We start from the raw sequence: 20,733 nt of genomic DNA on the forward strand, positions 1-20,733 counted from the left end.
AAAACCTGGAGTTAACCACCTCCTGTCAGATATGTCACTCTTCTGTCAAAAATAAAGAACTAATATTTCTGAAAGCCACTGAAAAGTAAGAAGTAGATGGTATGTAATATACCGCCACTCTAACTTTAAATATCAATATAAGAGGAGGTATTTTCAACAGCATCATTGTGACTTCAAGCATTTTCAGAGCCCCTGCCATGAGCTAGGCACTGGGTTCCTCATCTTCACACACAGGCACACTTAGTCCAGCCCAGCTCTTTTCACCTACTTCAATTCAGATGTGACATCTTCCCTCCTCTGCCTAATGCTTCTTTCTATTTCCTGAATTCTTCACCTTCAACCTTCTTCTTAACCTTCCACAATCTTTTTAACCCTTCTTTCCTCTGTATCTTCAACAACTTCTCTATTTTACCTTGCTGTCAGCATTTAAATAGTATTCAAATTCACTTTCAAAGAAAAAACAAAATCAAATGAAAAAACCCATCTCTTCCTCCCCCTCTGAAGAGCCAGACTGCTCTACCCCGCTGTCTACCAGCCTCATCACCTGGCACCCCTGGGCATTCCCCAATCTGGCTTCCACCCCACTCCACCCAGCCCCACCAAAGCTGCTCTCAGTAAAGGCAACATCCTCACAGCAACAAATGGAAGAAGCTTTCTGTTGACTGCATCTCACTTGACCAACTTTTGGAACTCCTTTGGTTTTTTTCCACACCACCTTCTCTGGGTTTTCTTCCTCACTCCGGCTGCTTTGCTCTTTCTGCTCAGTCTGTACGTCTGGAACCACTCAAGGCTTTATCCTAGGCCCTTTCTCTTCTCACTGTTGCCTACCCATAAAATATTACTAAAATCAATGATTATTAAAATTCATTGACTTCAGTGAACATTTATATGAGCACAGCTACAACTTTGTCTTTCTACCTCTGGCTTCCCCTCTGAGTTCCAAACCCATATATTCGACTATAAATATCTCCATGAATGGCACAGAGTGTTCAATAGCTGTTTGTCAAATAAATAAAGGAATTCATCGTGGTCTATAATTTTAGACATTCCTAAGAAAGACCATAACTCACCCTTAGAATCAGACTTTGAATGGACTCCAGGAGTCTAACTGGAGAGAAGCACATTATTTACATTGCTGGAAAACCTAGTTCATTTAATGAGGTTCTGTTCAGAGTACTCTAGGGATTTTGAAGGTATGTAAGATAACACTTCAATTAAATCCTCCAAGCTCTCTGCAGTAAATCTGTCAGATGGTAAATGCTCTATAGATCTGCCATGGATCAAGAAGAAAGTCTTCCCTTTCTCTTCTTATATTTGTATACTTTATCAGTTAAGGACTGTGTCTTATTTACTTCTCATTTCCCTGTACCAAGCATTGTCCCTTGTATATATATATTGAGTACTTAATACATGTGGAAGGAAGAGGGCAGGGTGGGGAAGAAAAGGAGAGCAGGAGAGAAAACAGAAAATAAATGGGGCTGCTCTTTCTTAATCTTTTTGCTTTGAAATCACTTTGCTTTGATATTACTCGGATAGCCCAGGCTGTGTCATTAATTAGAAAATGACAATTAGTAGATTTTATTTCTAATTTTGTTACCCTCTTTGGACTCTTGTAGAGGAAGAATGCATTCACTGCTTTAATCTGCAGTATAACTAAACTAGTACCAGGCACTGCTGCTCATATTTCTACCAAATTTGAGTCTTTTAATAAGGAAGTAATATCCGGAGAATATCTTTTGTCAAGGGATTTATTACTCTACCCCTGCTTTCATTTTTACAGTCTCTCTTTCTCCAGTTTTCTTCACCTGAAGATGTGGTTCTCAAAGTGTGCTCCCTGGTCAGCATCATCACTGTCACCTGGAAACTTGTGAGGAGTAAACATTCCCCAGGGAGCCCAATCCCTAACCTATTGTATCAGAAAGTCCTCCGGAGGTGGAGCCCAGTCAGCTGTTTTAACAGGCTCTATAGGTAATCCTAATGTCTGCTCAGGTTTGAGAACCACAGATGTAAAGGAATTCTGCGCATCTTTAGGCCAGCTCTAACACGACTTTCTTTGTAACATCTTGTCTTGCTGTACAGAGTTAATCACGCTACTTTCTACTTCCACAGCTTCCAGCTTCCATTAGTTTTGTCCCACTTTACAAATGTTTTATTACTTACCACTTGGTAATACAGCTAACTGGTTCTGCATTTTTCTGTCCCCTGCTCTCTTCTAAAATTTCTGTGTACAGTTCACAATTCAAGCTTAGGCTAGCGGCATAAGGAGTAGAAATAATATCATCATGTATGTAAATTGTAAAGGGCCCGAACATGGTGATTATTAAGTACTAATATACAGTAGCAGGCAGGTTATCTTGTAAAGGATAGGATTTCAGGTCTGCCTGTATTTTGCTAACTGTAACTTAACAGGGTTTGGCGGTTTTGGTTAAAGGGGTGTTAATACTATGCTTGTTTGTTTTTCTCTACCAGTCTTTCCACTCTCTTTATTCTAAGATAGATACCATTCTTCATGGTGATTTATAGTGGTGTGGAGTTGACAGATCCTCTGTTGTGATTTTATATGGAACTGTTTTCCTTTTGGACATAGAAACTTTCCTCAGGTGGACAGAAATCAGTTTCAAAATGTTTCAGATCAGAAAATAAACTGCATGTGAGTGCTGCTTTTCATACTATGATGACCATTGTTTTTGTTATCTAAGAAGTTGAAAGGAATATCTATGATCTGGTGTTTATTTTACATATTCTGTGAAGAAAATATGCATTATCATAATACCTGGCCTCCCGGTCTTCCCCGCTGATCCTGGGAATCCTCGACTTCCAGGAAAACCAATGGATCCTCGATCACCTTTAAGACCTGGAGGACCTATATGGTAAATGAAGAAAAAAAAAAAAAAACCCAAAACAGTGGTAATAATTCATTTTGCATGAAGATTTGAGAGAATAATGAAACAATCTAATTTCACTAATGGATATGAAGGAGGTGAATCTCCAAATGGAGGAACAATGTCTTTCCTAAACTTTCATGTGTAAAAATTGATAGATAACAGTAACAGTAAGTAGAAACATAGTGCATTTAGTACCCTGTAGATATTCAATATGTAACAGATTGTCACTAAAAATAAAAACACACAAGAAAAAAAAATCTTAGAGTTTTAACTGGAAGCCTTATATAGTCTAATCAGGAATCTTCAAATGGCAGAATTTTGCTACAGCTGAAATGATAACTTTGAAATGTAAGCTAAAAATTGGACTTTTAAGATTTGTCCCAGAAAAATCACAAGTCAAGCAATGAGAAGTATCAAAGAATATTTATTAAAAAAATACTGAGGCCCTAGTGCAGGAATATATTACTCTATCTCTCATGCTCTTGTTTTTACATATTCCATTGTAATCCCAAACAATAATGTAGCCGTGTGTGTGTGTGTGTGTGTGTGTGTCCCAGGCACAGGGAAAGTATTCAGTAAACATTTTTTTAAAGTAAAAGGTTATAGGTAATTCTCCTTGGCATGCTTCCAAGGAAATGGCATGCTGAAATGAATTTCTATTATATTATTTTGAGATAAAGCACAGTTTAATATAATATCCACCCCAGTACATGAGTAACAATTGTAATATATTTAATATACTGATTATTTAATACTACTAAGCACGTATATCTTCTCAGATTTTCATATCATGGTTTCGAGTCAAGCTGAGTTTAGTGGGCTCATTTGCATGTATAGGTATTTTTTGTTTGTTTGTTTTTGTTTTGTTTTGTTGGTACAGGGTTTCTTTTGTCTTTTCTTTAAACACTCCCATTGTAATATTTATTTATTTATTTGTTTGGCTGCACCAGGTCTTAGTTGTGGCACATGGGATCTTTTAGTTGTGGCATGTGGGATCTTTAGTTGAGGCACGTGAACTCTTAGTTGCAGCATGTGGGATCTAGTTCCGTGACCAGTGATCAAACCTGGGCCCCCTGCATTGGGAGCACGGAGTCTTAGCCACTGGACCACCAGGGAAGTCCCTATAGGTGGGATTTTAGTAAGCCTGCTTAAATCAGGAAGTAGAATTATTAAGACAGTCCATCATATACTTTTAACTTCCTGATTCCCTACCAAACATGGGGCAAATAGGCAATCTGGCAAAGAAAAAAACAGATTGCAGCAATCAGGTAGGAAAGATGCCTAGTAACTTGAATATTTTTGCTGCAGTGCACCAACTCAAATGGCAACCTAAAAATCTAAAAGAGTCAATTTATCACTCCAACAATGAAATCTACCTCTCTTTTTTGAGGGGCCAGATAATGCCTATTTGTGTATATGAGCAATACCAACAGCAGCAGACTAAACCCTCACTTAAAGAATCAAAGCAGCTTTGCAACGGTATCTGTCTAGGGTGATAACAAAAGCTGAAACTTTTAAATCCCTCTTTCTATTTGATTCCGAAACAGCTACAAAAGATGTTCCCAAGATGAAGCTTTGGAAGGCAAGTTGTAGCCCAGACTGAACTTTTATGGTTGAGTTATAAAGCTTTGATAATTGCAATTTGTAATGGAGGAGTTGACAGACCTTTGACAATAGCCGCTCTGGCAGATAATATAACACTGGTTACTTCCCCTGCTTATGACATTAATGCACCATTGCTAAGATCTGCTGGGTGCCAGTCAAGTAGAAAGACTTTTCTGAACAAAGAATCTTACCTGGTATTACTTTCAAAGGCAAACCAACAATTGATATATATATATATATATATATATATATATATAGTTCTAAAAGCTTTTTTTTAAGGTAAACTTTATATATTGGCTTTTTAAGCACTATGATATAAAGGGCTGGCATGTGTCAAATTCATGCTTTTCATTTTTAAAAATTGTTTTTCTGATGTAACCTGGGCTGGTTGATACATTGATCAGAAAGAAGAACAGTTTATATAATCAAAACACAGAAAATTAAGATCAAGTCCCTGGTATTTAGACATTTCTTTAGCAGCACAAACTATTCTAGTTATCATTAGACGGAGCAGTATACTCCCCACCTTCAAAAAGCATGCAGGTATTTGATTTCTAGCCATGAATAACATGATGATCATGTTACTGTTATTATCTTTATTTTTTTGAAAGCAAAGAAAGTTCATGCTCTTTCTCTTTTTCTGTCTTCTATTATTGTCTTTCAAAATATTGCTTTCAGGATTACAGAAGAAAATAATTTGAAACAATTTTGCTCTAAGTAAGATACAGAGAGTGGCTGACAGCAAAGGGAAAAGTCATCTGTATTCTAGTCAATATTTACATTGAGATTGCATAGGTTTAAGCAGATAAATTCCAGTTAAGGACCATATAAGGAGTATAATCCAATTTGCCTTTGATTTACATTAGTTGGTTTTTTTTTTTGTATCTTAAAAACCAGGTAACCTCCAAATATATTCAATGTGAAGATGGTTTTCATATTTTCCTTCACATGTGACCTAAAACTAGGTCGGCCAAATACTGTTTGCAGTCAGTGATATGGTGAGCACTCTCTAGACTAATGAACAACCCCATGTTGTTAAAGCACTTAACTTTCTTTAAAAATCAAGAGTCACTGCTTACCATTCAGAACATGATAGTGATTATCATTTGATATCATTTGATACGCCCTCAACACACACAAACATACACATGCGGACACACACACACACACACACACACACACATGCCACACAGGGAACCAGTCAAATAACTGATTCCCCCTACACACATTCACAGATGTACATTACCTAGCCCTGCAGTATATGATGGAGTAGTTACCGTACCTACTGGACCTGGAATGCCTTGTGGACCAACTTCTCCAGTGGGACCTCTATCTCCTTTTTCACCTGGAGGTCCAGGAGGACCTTTAAAAAATAAATGACAGTTACTGATCATAGGCTGAAAGCATAGGTAAAACAGATCTGTCATTTGTCAAGACAGTTACGTAGGTAAATGCAAAGCCTTTTGTCTGTTGCACAATTACACAGAATGAATGAGACTAACCTCCCTGAGTGGAAGCATACCCTGCTACTGAGTAGTGCAATGAGATAGCTCTAAATTAGACAGCCTAGTTACGGACTAAATACTTCTGTGTGCCAAGCAGTGTACTAGGCTCTCAGATGCTGGGGGCAGAGAAAGACAGTGAGTCAATCAATGATGGCACAGATCCACATTAGTATTGTGTAGCTACTGGGTATGAAACCCAGTGCCCCTAAAACTGAACTCCCTTGCCAAGTTTATGATTAACCTCTCTATCCAAAATTTTATTCCCCTTCTTGACCTACCCCTGTTCCCCTCAGGACTGAGGAATATCAAAGAAAAGGGGGATTGAAACCAAGCAGGACCCTGCAGGGCCTTCCTGGGTACAAAAGCACCCTCCAGGTGCCCTGTTTCTTGTTTGCAGAAAAAAGGCTTTAGTTTCCTAGGCCTTCCCTGAGCCCCAAAGAGCAGGCACAAGGAGTTAACAATGAGAGGAGTGAGGGGATGCAGAAACAAAGGAGAAGCAGTCAAGCAAGGTAGCTAGAATGATAGTTCGGAGTCCTAGTTCCTCCTCAATGGGTATACATGACAATCTGACACATATCTTTGAGTCGATCTGTAGAAACTAAGCCCTTCACCCACGTGGAGGATGGTGACTACACGCTGACCACTAGTATGTAGACCCCACACTGGCTGGAACCAGAAGGTTGATGATTAAGCTTCTGGGAGCATCACCCTGTTACCTCACCACCAGGCAGATTTCACTATATTAATTTAGATGCTCTGTGGAAAATGTATAAGTCAAGTCATGTGTGATACCCTCAAGGGAAACAAAAATCCACACAAAGTAGACAACCAAAAACCCTATCATTGAAAATGATACCCTCGGATATTAGAAAAATGCAGATCAGCAAGAGGAGCAGTGGTTGAAAAGACTTAATTGAGGAGGTAGGATGCGAAGGGGATTTTGAAGAATGGGGAGAATGAGAAGAAAGAGAATGCTGGGTAAGTAGGAAAGATGCGGGGAAGGGCAGGAAAGTGAAAATGAGTAAAGGAATAACTTTTCAAGTAAAATATTAGGTAGAATCCCTAGATAGATATAGACATTATAAAATAAGTTGGAGAGGTTGCAGGGAAAATTTTGACTACCTGGCATGACAATTACCAAGGTGTCCCCCTAGTACTGAGTTTGATCAACACTGATTTAGTCATTTGAATTTTCTGTGCCCAGCAAAACAGATATCTAGTGATCACCTCTTTAGAATGATGGCACTGAGTATGTCCCTCTTCTACATGGAGTGCCACAGGACAAGTGTTATTCCTTTCCTTTAAAGCAGAACACTTAGCAATTTCTTTTCAATTCCAAAAGGAAGAAATGAACCTGGACATACCATAGAATAATCAAATAGTGATGTTTTAAAAGAGTCATTTTCAATTTCCGTGGTTCAAGGACAGCAAGGATAACACACAACTATGTTTAGCATCACTGGTTAGAGAGCACTTGTTTACAAATTTTAATCGGGTGGGGAGATATGATACTTGAAAGATTCTAAGAAGGGGCTCCATAAATAATGATAATCTTATGAGTAAATATATTCTGTCCATTTTCTTTGCTTCTTTTGAAATCCTTGTCCCTTGCCTCTCTCCATTTTTCTGATCTGTTTCTGATTTTTCAAGGTCCAACTTGAGTTTTAGCACCTTCCTTCCCTGGTGACTTAATTTTCCAGATATCGTTGCTCTTCTCAATGGCACATCATTCATTTCCCTTCATACACACCATTGGGCTGTAAGGTTTTATTGCATTTTCATTACAATAGTAACTACATACTATAGGAAATATAAAAGCCTAGAAAAAATGAGGAAAATATAATACATAATTCTATCATCTTAAGAGAATAATCACTAACATTTATTTTCTGTTTTTGTTGTATATTTTTTGTTTTTTGTTTTTTACATAATCATCATGCAAATTGCATACTACTGGGCATTAAGTAGTTGTAGTAACAACTAGCAAATTCTCCTAAGCTATAGCTTAATGATGGAAACATATATTAAGGTGTCCACAAGAGATGTCATGGTTCTACATCAATGGGAATCTACGCATCTTCTATTCCTGCAGAATGTAGTTTCTCCCAACAAAGGGGTTTTAATTCCCACAACCGTGAACACAGCTGCGGTTCATTCATCTCTGCACAGTGACAATGGAGGGGGCAAGCAGGACAGAAAGACTCAATTTGCAGCTTGAATTTTGCTGAGCAAATTAAAGGGAAGCAAATCCACAGTACTCCAGGATGGCATTTTGAAAAAAAATTGCACATGAAAAGACTGTGATTCAGTGATTAGGGCTCTAAAGCAAGACAGACATTCCAGGAAAAACTAGAAGGTGTGAGACAAGAAACAAGGGACACAGATTAGCTCTGGGCTCTTAGCCTCTGAGATCAAGAGTTTTCACCATTTCTTTAATAAGTAAGAAATGGAACTCACTATCTTTTCAATTATTTTGCATGTAACTATGTATAGTAACTGTACACAGCTCAAATGTTGGAGCATTAACTCAATCATAACAAATACATCTATGCTATTTTATAAAATTCAGGGTTAAAGATCCCTCTTTGTCTATTTCTATATAAAAATGCTGATACCAGGTACTTGAATCCCAGAGTAAGAAAACGAGGTAAAGTCTTTCCTTCAAGAGTTCTGAGTGTGTTGGATGTTACATTTTTACTGTTATCTTAGTCTTCATGTAACATTAATCTCACCCATTACATTCTGTTTAAATTCTGTAATTTGTTATGTGTCTTCGACTGCCTAGAGCAAACTGTGGAAAGCATCTCAATGGTTTAAGTGTCTTTTTGATAGTTTGGAGGGATAGAAGTACACAGATCATATACTACTTTCTCTTAGCTTCTTATGTAGAACTTTTGAGAACATTATCAACGTAATGCTCTCATCTACCTTCCAAAACTGGTCTCTCCAATCCTGCTGTTGCTCACATCCTTATCATACTGCAGCTGGACTAATCTAGAGGGTTCTTTATTAAAATCTGGTGTGAATATATTTTGTCTATTCCACCCTCATTCATTCATTTATTTCAGTTTAAAAACAAATGTCTGCATCAACAGACATTTGTTTTTATGTATCATTCTACATAAAGAAATGTAGCCATTTATTCTGCCACGTTATGGAAAAAAAGAATGAAGAACTTTAAGTCTGAGACTTCAAGTCTATTGTAGTCACCTTCTTGGTTCTGAGTTACTATTTAACCTTTCAAAATTCTGTCCCGTAATCACATCAACAACCACCTCTGTGCATCAATAATGGACACAATGCTTCCTGGTAGCTCTCTTGCTAACATATGTCAAAGGACACTAGATTAATATTGTTCAAAACATCTGATCTGCCCTAGATCAAGAACCCATAAGAATTCCACTATTTTTCATCATCTTTAGTACCATCTAACTGCAAAGTTAGAGGGATAATTCATAAATGCTATAGCAGTAATTTGCCATGAACAATTCCCTCTATAAAACACACCACCAAATCCGCTATTAGCTGTCTCCCTATGATTTTTTGTTTTTAAGGAAAACTAAGACATCTACTTAGCCACAGAGATGTACTGATTTAAAATACTCAGTAATTTAAAAATATCATAGATCAAAATTACCCAATTTACTGGGAAAGAAAACCCAGGAACATCACATCATTTAAAATCCTCAGATGATAACATTAGCACTAATAATATCTGCCAAAATTTCCAGAGCTATTCTTCTCCATGTCGTGTTCATTACGATCATAAATTTCCTACTTTGTTCTCAATCCTGCCTCACATGTAGATCACCACAAAAATCCGCCAAGTCTTCTAGGCTGCTGCTATTTAAACCTCTTTATTTTTTTTCTTTTTTCTTCCAGTTTTCATGCTCACTGACTTAGAGGTGTTTAATCTGGATGAAGCCTTAAAGCTTGCTTAGTCAAACATAATTATAGAGGTCTGAGAGTGAATTCCCAAGGTCTTAAAGCCAGTTGGGTAAAATCAGAACTAGAATACTTCTTTCCTGATGTTCTAGGCTATACTTTTCCAAAATTAATTGATTTCATTTTGGTCATCTGTTCTTTCATTATTCCTGAGATGAATTTTTCTTTTACATAGTGGTTAAAGACACAATTCATTTCTTAAATCCCAATAATTAATTGCACAAATCTCCAAATTCAAATTCTATCAATCACTTCTTCTTCTTTATCATGACAATTGATCAACTGATACATTTTTTTCTCTTTTTGGTGCTTTTAGTTTCTGGAAAAAAAATATGCTTAAAATTTTTCCACATAACCACTGCTTTCAGCAGAGTCATATTTTATTTCTCTTAATTTCTCTTAAGTTCCTTCCTCAAATGTTTAACAACTTTGTCTTTTAAAGTCATGTTATCCCCCACTCCCCACCAAATTCTGCTTCACCATTTCATTTCAACAATGAAATTTCATTTAGTCCTTTAGACTTTAATTGCTATAATTACTTGAGAAATATATTAAAATATCTCTACCTCTTTAATCTTCATAAATATTTAGTAATTGCTAACATAAAAGAGGAGGGACACCAAGTAATGACACTGATCCTACAACCGACATTAGATAAAGCACTCATTAATTAATACAATGTCTCTCTTGGGTTATAGTTTAATAAATATTTATTAAAAATTATGACTAGATGCTGTAGAGGATATAAAAACTAGCCCGTAATTTTAATGAACTTACTGTTTCCAGTAAGAGACAACATTTCGATAGAAGACAGTATGAGATATTTTTAGATATGACAATCATATTAGGAATTATCTTGTGAAAGAATACTTAATGTTCAAAAGTAAGCAAGATATAAATGTTAGCAAGAGTATTACTACAGTGGGACCAGAGAAAGCTTCATGGAAGAGGTTGCATGTATGTCATCTATGGACATTAATGATAGATAAGATATTTTCAGATACAAATAGAAGAGGAAAGATATTCTTTCAAGTGAAGGAAAAGCCATGAGGCAGGATGTAAAAAGTATTGGGCATGTCAGAATCACAGTAAAATCAATTGAAATATTTGGTGTCAAAAAGGGAAAAGACAGGGAATGAGGCATTCAAAAGTAGTTAAGAGAAGCACTACAGAAGAACTTGAGCGCTGCAGAGAAAAGTGTATGTGTAATAAGGAGGTGATAGAGAGTCTCTTTGCAATCTAGGGTGTCCCTCTAGGAAGGCTGCATTCTAACAAGAGTGTAGAAAGGATTGTAGTCTGAAAGACTGAGGCAGGAAAGGATTGCAAGACTATTTCAATAGTCTGGCAGAGTAATGATAAGAATAGTTTACACAGAATATAAAGGAGTGACAAGGGGTTAGAGAATGTGGAACATAAGAAGTAATGGTATTCCGGGAGAAAATAACAACAACAATTAAAATTTCTACCTTGGAAATCTGGAAGAATGACATTGCCATTACAAAGTGTAACTTCATAGGAAAAGGTGCGGCTACAAGATATCTGGCGAGAAGCACAGTTTAGAGGACTTCCTAAACTAAGGGAGAAAAAAAGTCTGGTGGATCCGTCGAAACCCCTTCCTACTTCCTTTCAGAATGAGTTCATCCCTCAGGAAGTTCTACTTTCTCTGACCTATACAGCCAATGCTGGTCCTTGTCCTGAAAACTTACTGCCTCCTAAGAAAATTAAAACCCCAAAGGGTACTCTTCCACGCCCTGTTGACCACGTTTGGCATAACCCTATTCGAAGAAATAAGTTCAAATATCTGATTGACCATCCCGTTTCCCTAACGGGAGCTGGAAGGGATATTTCTTTTCTGTACGATGTTAAATATGTTAAAGGAGAGACTAGGGAGAGCGCAGTTTGTCCCCCACAAATGGATTGTTCATTACAGTCACGTGATGGTGTCCTTGTGCCTCATAAGCCAAAGAAACTAACAGATACTTTGATTCCTGAAGAATTTCATATTGTGTCAAATACAGGAGTTTCAGGTTTGGAGTGTTATGATGACAAATATACTACTCTCCTCACAGATAGTGAAAATAGACTATTGCTCTTCCCATCCATGAAACCTAATAAAAGAGTAGAAGTGGTCCAGCTGAATGATGTGATGGATGCTATGCTAGAGAGGGCTGGTGTGGAAAATCAGGCATATACAGGGCCAACCAAGATGCACAAACTACTTCATATATTGAAGAAGGAACAGACCATTTATAATATAGTATTTCATGAACTTATTCGACAAGTCAGTGTGGACTGTGCAGATAGAGGAGAACTACTATCCAAAATCAGAGAGCGGTATGTACAAATGCTTGATCAAATTGCCTGGCATATGACTGACTTCTACAAAGACATGGTAACTCAGCGAGTGATGGACCAGCGCATTTTAGAAGAACTGTTCAATTTTAATAATGTTATTGAGGAACTGATCAGGGAGCTGTGTTTGGTTCAGGCACATGATATGAAATTAACAAAGGAAGCAGAGAAGGCCCACAGAGCTTTGGCACAAGCTCTTTTAGACGCTGAAAAGAATGCCAGAATTGTAGAAGAATATCATGACTTATATACGTTACAAAGAGGAAGGATGGAGAGTGATATTAAACAGTTAATGGCAGAAAGAGATATCTGGAGCTCAGCCACATATGAATTGTCCGTAAAGGTAATTGAAAGAAATAAAGTCATGTTGGCTAAAAGACTTTACCTCAATGAAAAAGGCTGGAATAAATATACTAAGCATTTCATCATACTGCTGTCAACTAAGGACACTGCAGACCTTGCACTGTTGCAGAAGTTGACGGAGAAATGGAGAAACTTAGTGAATAAATTTAAACAGGAAGTGGAACAAAATGAAGAGTCTACAAGAGAAAAATTGCAAAGTGTTAAGGATGGCCTCGTCAAATGGCAGCAGTTCTTCAGAAATAATACTGGAAAAGACATTCTATCCCCTAGTAAAGAAAATAGATTTGAATCAGTTGTTCAAGACTTCAAGCAGTGGCAAAAGATGTTGACTGAAGACAAAGACAAATTTTCTGGGGATCTTCTAGTGTCAAAATATGATTGTCTCAAGATTATTAAACGTTTACAGGAAAGCTGGGCAGATATTGGGCTTGGGATATTTAGTCGCTATAAAAGTATGGAGGGAAAGTTACCACCAGAGCAGAAGCACATGGAGGAAATTGTGAAAAGTACAGGAAGACTCTACAAAGAATTTGAAATAAGAATAAATGGGGATAATGGTATCTCTAAAATTCTTCCAAGTTTGGTTAGTTCTCTTGAATTCTGTTCTTTCAAGTTGGAAAGCCTGCTGGAGTTTCCTGAACTGCTTCTTGAAGAATGGGAGGGACTTAATGAAAAAAGTAATGAAATGAAATCTCAGTTGGATGCATCGTTAAACGTTATTGGTACTGTTCCGCAGTACATAGATGTGGATTCTGGCTCGTAAGTTCCCATAGCTCTCTGCTGGGTAGAAGGGGATCCCCACGTCTCAACTGCATTTTCTCAGTACTTCGCCTCAGCAATGGGTATTTGGGGTCAGATAAAAAACTTTGACATCCTCTTCCTCCAAGTAAGAAAGCCATCTGACTGGGAGCTGGAGGGTGAGGGAGTCCTGGGTTCTTAACTACAGCAGTCTAGGGTGGAGTTTCTGCCTCCCTGAGCTGAGAAGGGGAAGAGCGGGAGTAGTTTCGGTTCAAATACCATAGACTCTTGCCTTTCCTACTGAATCTTCATAAATTGTCTTGAATATAAGTTTCTTCAGTTGCTGTTTGTCCTTAGAACCATTTCCAGAAGCTTTCAATGGTTTTTGTTTTGTTTTAGTAATTTTCACTAATTTCACTGGAGAGTGGGTCACCTTTTCTCCTCCCACTGTCATGTTGGAAGTTGATCTCTTGAGAGGATTTTAAAACTCATTCTTCTCAAAAAAAAAAAAAACAAAAACAAAGTGTAACTTCATAAAAGGGAAGTGTTACTTTCACTTATTCCTTTAAGGCATATACATTTGCTCACCCACCATATACCAGGCACTCTAACAGGTGCTGTGTATGGAGAGACAGACAAGAGAGACAAGACCCAACCTCATGGAATTCGCATTTTATTCGAGAAGATCTGTGATAAACAAATAAGCAAATGTATATATGAAACAGTATCATGTAGTTTTAAATACTATGAGGAAGTTAAAGCACACCATGATATAGAGAGATAATAAGAATGGGGAGGGAGAAATTATCACTAGAAAGGTAACTTTGAGTGGATCTAAGGAGAACAGAAAGCTAAGAGAACATTTAAAGGGAGAGAGCTCTCTAGTGCACATTATGACAGCAAGAAGTGAAACCAGCACTTCCTGCTTGTTAACTTATATTGTTCAATGGCACTTTCATTCTTCCAGCTCTTCCAAGCTAGACAGAGGGAAAATTAGAAAAGAGGGCAGATAAGGAGATGGGTGCCAGATCAGGTAGGAGTTCAGATTTTATTCCAAGCTCAATGGGAAGATATTGGAGGGTTTTAAGAGATAAAAGATCTAATCATATGTTATTAACATTATTATTTCAATAACACTCTTTTGCTCTCTGTAGAATGGATTAAGAGTAGAATCAGGGAGAACAATTGGGAAGCTGATGTAGTACACCAGGCTGTAATACAGTTGCTTGAATTAGAGTCATAGCAGAGGAGACAGTGAGAAGGAGTTTTATCATATGGAAGAAGAGTTAACAGGACTCATATATGGATTGGATACAGGGAGTGAGAGAAAGGGAGAAATCAAAGCTTGCTTCCAAGACCTTGGAGTGAGTTACTAGTTGGACAATGACTCAATTGACAGATAAGACTAGAGAACCAACAGATTTGAGGGGTGGATGAGGGTAGGTGCTCTCAAGAACTAAGGGCTTGGCGCAGGTTCGATCCCTGGTCAGGGAACTAAGATCCCACATGCCGTGTGGCATGGCCAAAAAAAAAAGAGAGGGAGAGGGGGAGGGGGAGGGGGAGGGGGAGGGTGGATTTGTAAAGTTGGGGATATTTAATTGAAATCCCAAGTGGAATTCGAAATCCCAAGTGGAATGTCTAACTGTTAGAGTGAAAGCTGATTAATTCAATTTTTCTTTATCATTGGTTTCAATGTAATACTTAAAGAAAACATGCAGTAGAGGCTTCCCTGGTGGTGCAGTGGTTAAGAATCCGACTGCCAATGCAGGGGACAAGGGTTCAAGCCCTGGTCCGGGAAGATCCCACATGCCGCACAGCAACTAAGCCCATGCGTCACAACTACTGAGCCTGCCCTCTAGAGCCTGCGAGCCACAACTACTGAGCCCGTGTGCCACAACTACTGAAGCCTGCACGCCTAGAGCCTGTGCTCCACAACAAGAGAAGCCAATGCAATGAGAAGGCCATGTACCGCAAAGAAGAGTAGCCCCGCTAGCCGCAACTAGAGAAAGCCTGCATGCAGCAACAAAGACCCAACTAAAAGAAAGAAAGAAAGAGAAAGAAAGAAAGAAGGAAAGACAGAAAGAAAGAGAAAAAAAGAGAAAGAAAGAAAGAGAGAAAGAAAGAAATTTATAAAAAAAAGAATACATGCAATATATTCTATACCAGTTAGCTATAAACATAATAATAAATATACCTGCAACATTACAACCCAACAAACAGCTATCTATTTAGCCGCTTTCCCATCTCGCTCATCTTCTTCCTTTTCAAAAACGATCATTAATCTGAATTTTGTGTTTCTCATTTTCTTACATTTTAAAAACAACCATTCTCATTAAATGTGTATGTATAAATACACATTATTTACTTTTACTAAATCATGAGCATTAGAAACAAAAATCGTACTGTAAATAGTCTCTGGGACTTATTTTTTTAATTTTTCTTTTCTTGTAAAAATTTGGATATTAAGAGTTCCTAATTATCCTAAACTAGTGTTATGTAAGATGAAATCACATGGGTTTCTGTTTCTCTTATTCTAATAAGAATTAACAATTGAAAGTGTAAAGTAGAGCTTAACAGACATGGTAGCTAGAATAAGAAGATCCAACATGAATTTAACTAGTGTTACAGAGGAAAGGATAGAGAGAATTGTGAAGAGGCAATATTCAAAGAGACTGAAGCTGATGATGTTCCCAAATTTATGATAGACTTAATCCACAAATATAAGTGGATTTAGGAAGAAAATGAAGTAAAACAAATGCCACATGGAAAAACTGTCGACATAAAAAACACAGACTAATGAAATTGTAGGTATTAAAGACAAAGATAATGGCAAGCAATGTGGTCATAATCATTTTAAAAGCAATAAGAAAGGCCATAAACCAGAAGAAAATACGAATAAAAATAATAACTGTTACCCTAAGAAATATGTATGTGGTAAAACAATTTTAAAGATCAAGGACAAAATAGAAAAAATGAAATCAAAACATCTCACCACCAATGGACTTTCACTAAACAAATCTCCAAATAATACTTCAGGAAGAAAAAAATGATCCCAGAAGAGATGTCACAGATACATTTAGGAGGAGGAAAAACTGGCAAACTCATGGGCTAATCTATATAAATATTGTCTGTATCATGTAAGAAAAACAATCTTGACTTAATTCTTGGTTTAAAAAATACATAAAATAGAAATGAGCTATACTCAAAGACAGCAGGAAACCAGGGAAGAGGGTCATCAGAGTGTTTTAATTTCCTTGTATATTTGAGGATGAAGGTGAAGATACTGATCAACTTGTGACTTTAAGATAAATTTTAAAGATGACTATCAGCAAAATAAAAATAAATATAAGGTTTCCAAAATCTTTTTGGTGCCCTTGATAGAGAGAAAAGTTTAATGAGAAAAATTTCAAATAATACTAAAGTTGACATGGAAGGAAAGCAAAAGGAACATGGGACTGGACAGAAATGGAGCATAAAATGACAGTAGAAATAAATATGGTGAAAAGAGATGGCCAGATTGCATAGTAAATATTAAGAACTATTCTTTACAAGAGACAAGCCTAATACAAATGATAACAAAGGTTGAAAGTAAAATATGAAAAAAAAAGTTAAAATGTAAATAATGACTAAAACCTAGTATAGAAATATATATGATATATATACTAATTTAGAAGTCAGTAAGATTCAATTCACCTTGTTTTACTCACAGGAGCTAAAGAAGAAATTGACAGACTCATTGTTTTTTTGGAGAATTCAAAAGACCTTTCTAATTAATAATACAATTGATCAGGTAAGAAGAAAAAATCTGTAAGTTTAGAAAAATAGAATTAACAAGCTTGATTTACAGACAGGTAGAGAACTTTGTGCCTCACAGAAAACTTGTATTTGTACATATGAGAAATTCTGAACAATAATTCGTTAACCCGTAAGAGCAATTTCATTTGTTTTTTGCTTTTTTTGAAATCACCATTTAAAGGATACCAAGATACTGTCATCTTAACATGTCTTGATATGATCTCAAGGCTCCTTCCTCTGGATCTTTGTGGTAAAATTTGTAGTAAACTATTTTAAAACCAGAGAGTTTCCCATATCAAATTTCTGCATATATCAGTGCATTTTAGTACATCATCATCTGGAGAATGAGAGGATATTTTACCTTGAATTAAAGTGATATTTTTCAGTGTCTGAGAATGTTCCCAATCCTTCAGCCTGAGATCATTAGTGATGTTATTCAACAGTTTCACTTCTCCTTTTATTTCCTGTTCCAAATGCACTTGTTTTTCTTCCAGAGACTTAATTTCTGCTGACGTATTGTACACACGCTCGTCTAATTTACTCATCTCCTGTGAAACATAAGCAAACGTCCGCAATTTTTGTTACACACATAATTATCAAATATATAAGTTTAAGAAGCTCTACAAGTCGGGTTTTTAAAAAATGTAAAATATTACGGTAATATTATGGAATAAGAATATAGAAATTAGAGAACAATTTTAAAATAGTAATTCTTTGGTTTTGAAGCATTCCTCTTTTAACTGAATGGCTGAATTTTCACACCCTCTGCCAGAAAAAAATTGGTTAAATATATATCTAAGGTATGCTTCTATTCCCAAATATATACATGTCAAAATGCTAAAAATAAAATTAAAAACTTGTCATATGTTTCTTAATTTATCTGAAGTGAAATTCTTTACACTGTACTTAATTACAGTTCCTTAAATTAAATAGATTTGTATATTAAACTGTTTTATAGCAATAACGAAGTTTAATGTCATAATTCTCAGTGGTAATGAACATTAAGGATAGCTTTTCAGATTCAATAAAATCTCAACTAGCATTAACAATACCTCATGTTCAGCTTTTTTATTGCCTCTGCATTGAGATTTCATTATTATTTTACGGTTTCAAATGCATATATATTTTGTGCGTATTTACATACATGCGTGCATATCTGGAGACTGAGCAAGACAGACTGTACTACATTCTGGATTATGCTTTTATTTTTCACTCAATAATATAAGAATATTTACCTATTAAAATACTTAGAGACTGCCTTATTTTCTATAGTGGAATTGTATTGCATGTATTTTTCATAATTTATTTGATATCTATTGATAAGAGTTTTGAGCTGCATATAAATAATGCTGAAATGAACACCATTTTATATATATCTACATATTTATACAAGCACTTCTATAGGACAGCTTCCTGGAAGTGGATCTGATCAAAGGGACTAAATATTAAAATTTTGTTCACTACTGCCACACCACCCTCCAAATATATGGGACCATTTTTTAAATCTTTCTCAGTGTACATGAATGCTTACTTTTGCACTCAAATCCTAGGTATTCATCAATATATTTAACTTTGTAGAGTAAGAGTAAACATAATAAAACCTTGTTTAATTTGTTTTTCAAATGAAGTATCTAGTCATAAAGTTTTTGACAATGTTTTTCTTTACTGCTTTTCCTTTCAAGTCTTTTGCTTGGTTTTCCTTTGGGCGCTGGGCTTTCTCTTTCCAATGTACCTAACCTTCTCATCTATCCTGGTAATGTTTTCTGTCTCTCTGTTCTTTTATTGCATCCTCTGTTTCCATGGTATGCTCTATACTTTTCTAAGGACTTCTAAGTTTAACTGTTGATAGATTCTCATCTCCCATTTGCACAAAGAAATAAACCAGTGGTTTATTGTTAATTAATCCAGGTATGAAGAGAAAATTTCACCTCCCTTCACTGGACTGGACAAGTTGAAGTGAGAGGATCAAGAGAGTCAAGTAAAACCTTTGGAAAGAAGTGAACATGTACCAGATCTGCCTCTACAATAGCAGTGTACTCAAGCAGAGAGACATCCATTTTTACTGCTCCAATGGCTTTCCCCATCCAAAACCTTGTTCTAGATTAGAATTTCTCTACCCTCTACCGCCTCCCTCCCTATTTGGCATTTTCCGTACACTATGGTATAAAGGTGGGATAGTGAACATGGATATTTGCAGAGTGCAGCAACATGGTAAATATGCTCGATGTCATTTAGGTGGCTGCAAATTGCTCCAGCTGTCAGGTAGTTCCTGATATCCACAGAGCAAAAGTCACGGGACTAGCTGGTGATTTTGCTACCTAAGCCCTGGGAGCCGCCCATGTTTTTCATACCTAAAGCTGCGGCTGCCTTTTTTTTCCTTCTTTGAAAACTGCATGTGGTGCTCACATTAACCATATTTCACTTGAAATAAGTTTTATTAGGAAGAGAGAAAATGCATTTGATATATTTTTTAAAGTGCTATACAGCACCTACACACACCGTCCACAGTTCATCACCAGTGGCACTGCTAGAAACAGGCATTTATTTTTGCATTCTTACAGTCCTTTGTACGTACAATGGAGAGGATAAATCCCACGTCTCTCTTTGATTTTGTGTCAGTGTTCTCTTTTCTTTCAAATTAATGCTTGGTCTGTCCTTGCTAAATATTACGCTGCTATTACTTATAAGTCTTTTCCTCAAACAGCATTTACTGATTGAGGCATTCATTTAATTTACTTATTCCTGCATTGGGCTAAAGATTCAAAGATGAATACAGTTGTTTTAAGCAATGAGAATGAGATTCCAAATATTGTTTTCAGTGAGTAAGCACACACGCACACACACTAGCACTGACCTAGATTCCAAATCTCCACAGATGACTACTGTCTCAAAAAAAAGAAAGCTTTGAAAAAATAATTAACTTTGGAAGTTCCTCCTTTCCCTTGTACCTCCACATCTAATACTGTGACCCCTTCCAAAATGTAAGTGCAATCTGTCCGAATAGCTCACTGATCACCAGAGTTTGGTTATTTCTATTAAGTATCACTTCAAACAGGTTCAGGACTTCTACTGCCTTCCAAATGGTTTCCACTTTGGTTTCAACTCCTCATTTACATGGGTTCACAGATACTCTATAACCTCTAATGAGTTGGGGATATTACTAATATCAAATATATTATTTTTTCATCGTGTCCATCTTCCTTTTCTCCACACCCTGTCTCACTGTTCCTCTGATCCTGTTTCCACACAAAGTAATATTTCTTCTCCCTTCCTCTTTCCTTCCAATTTAATCAGTTTCTACTCCCATAGCTGACATTTTACTTTCCTCCGTTCCTCAGCCCTGGAGACAGTTGCTTCTTTGAGAATTTTCTCTAACTCCTCCATAGCTTGAGTCCTTGATATTCCAATAGCATCTGATATGCTTGGGTACTTATTAACCGTGTGGGAAACACTAACAGTCAGATTTTGGAAGATGTGACAAGGATCAGAGAGAGAATATTAAGGTTGGTGTTATGATGAGGTTCACCAACAGTCTCCATATTTGA

At 36.6% G+C, this 20,733-nt stretch overlaps 2 protein-coding genes across 4 annotated transcripts in view; one reads left to right on the plus strand and one right to left on the minus strand.

Annotated features, from left to right (window-relative positions):
• The window catches only part of MSR1 (macrophage scavenger receptor 1), a 67,903-nt gene that overhangs the window by 29,939 nt on the left and 17,231 nt on the right, over positions 1-20,733 (minus strand). For all 3 annotated transcript variants that reach the window (XM_067721600.1, XM_067721601.1, XM_067721602.1), the window contains exons 5-7: positions 17,550-17,736; positions 5,773-5,853; positions 2,774-2,863 (exon numbers count right to left, since the gene is read on the minus strand). In XM_067721600.1, the coding sequence (XP_067577701.1) occupies positions 2,774-2,863; positions 5,773-5,853; positions 17,550-17,736 (358 nt within the window). The remainder of the gene's footprint in view (positions 1-2,773; positions 2,864-5,772; positions 5,854-17,549; positions 17,737-20,733) is intronic.
• On the plus strand, positions 11,076-13,418 carry LOC137216186 (axonemal dynein light chain domain-containing protein 1-like). Its single transcript, XM_067722106.1, has 2 exons — positions 11,076-11,156; positions 11,457-13,418. Exons 1-2 carry the CDS (start codon positions 11,076-11,078, stop codon positions 13,416-13,418), a joined length of 2,043 nt encoding a protein of 680 aa, XP_067578207.1.

The sequence above is a fragment of the Pseudorca crassidens genome, chromosome 21 (assembly GCF_039906515.1).
Source record: "Pseudorca crassidens isolate mPseCra1 chromosome 21, mPseCra1.hap1, whole genome shotgun sequence".
Taxonomy (NCBI): domain Eukaryota; kingdom Metazoa; phylum Chordata; class Mammalia; order Artiodactyla; family Delphinidae; genus Pseudorca; species Pseudorca crassidens.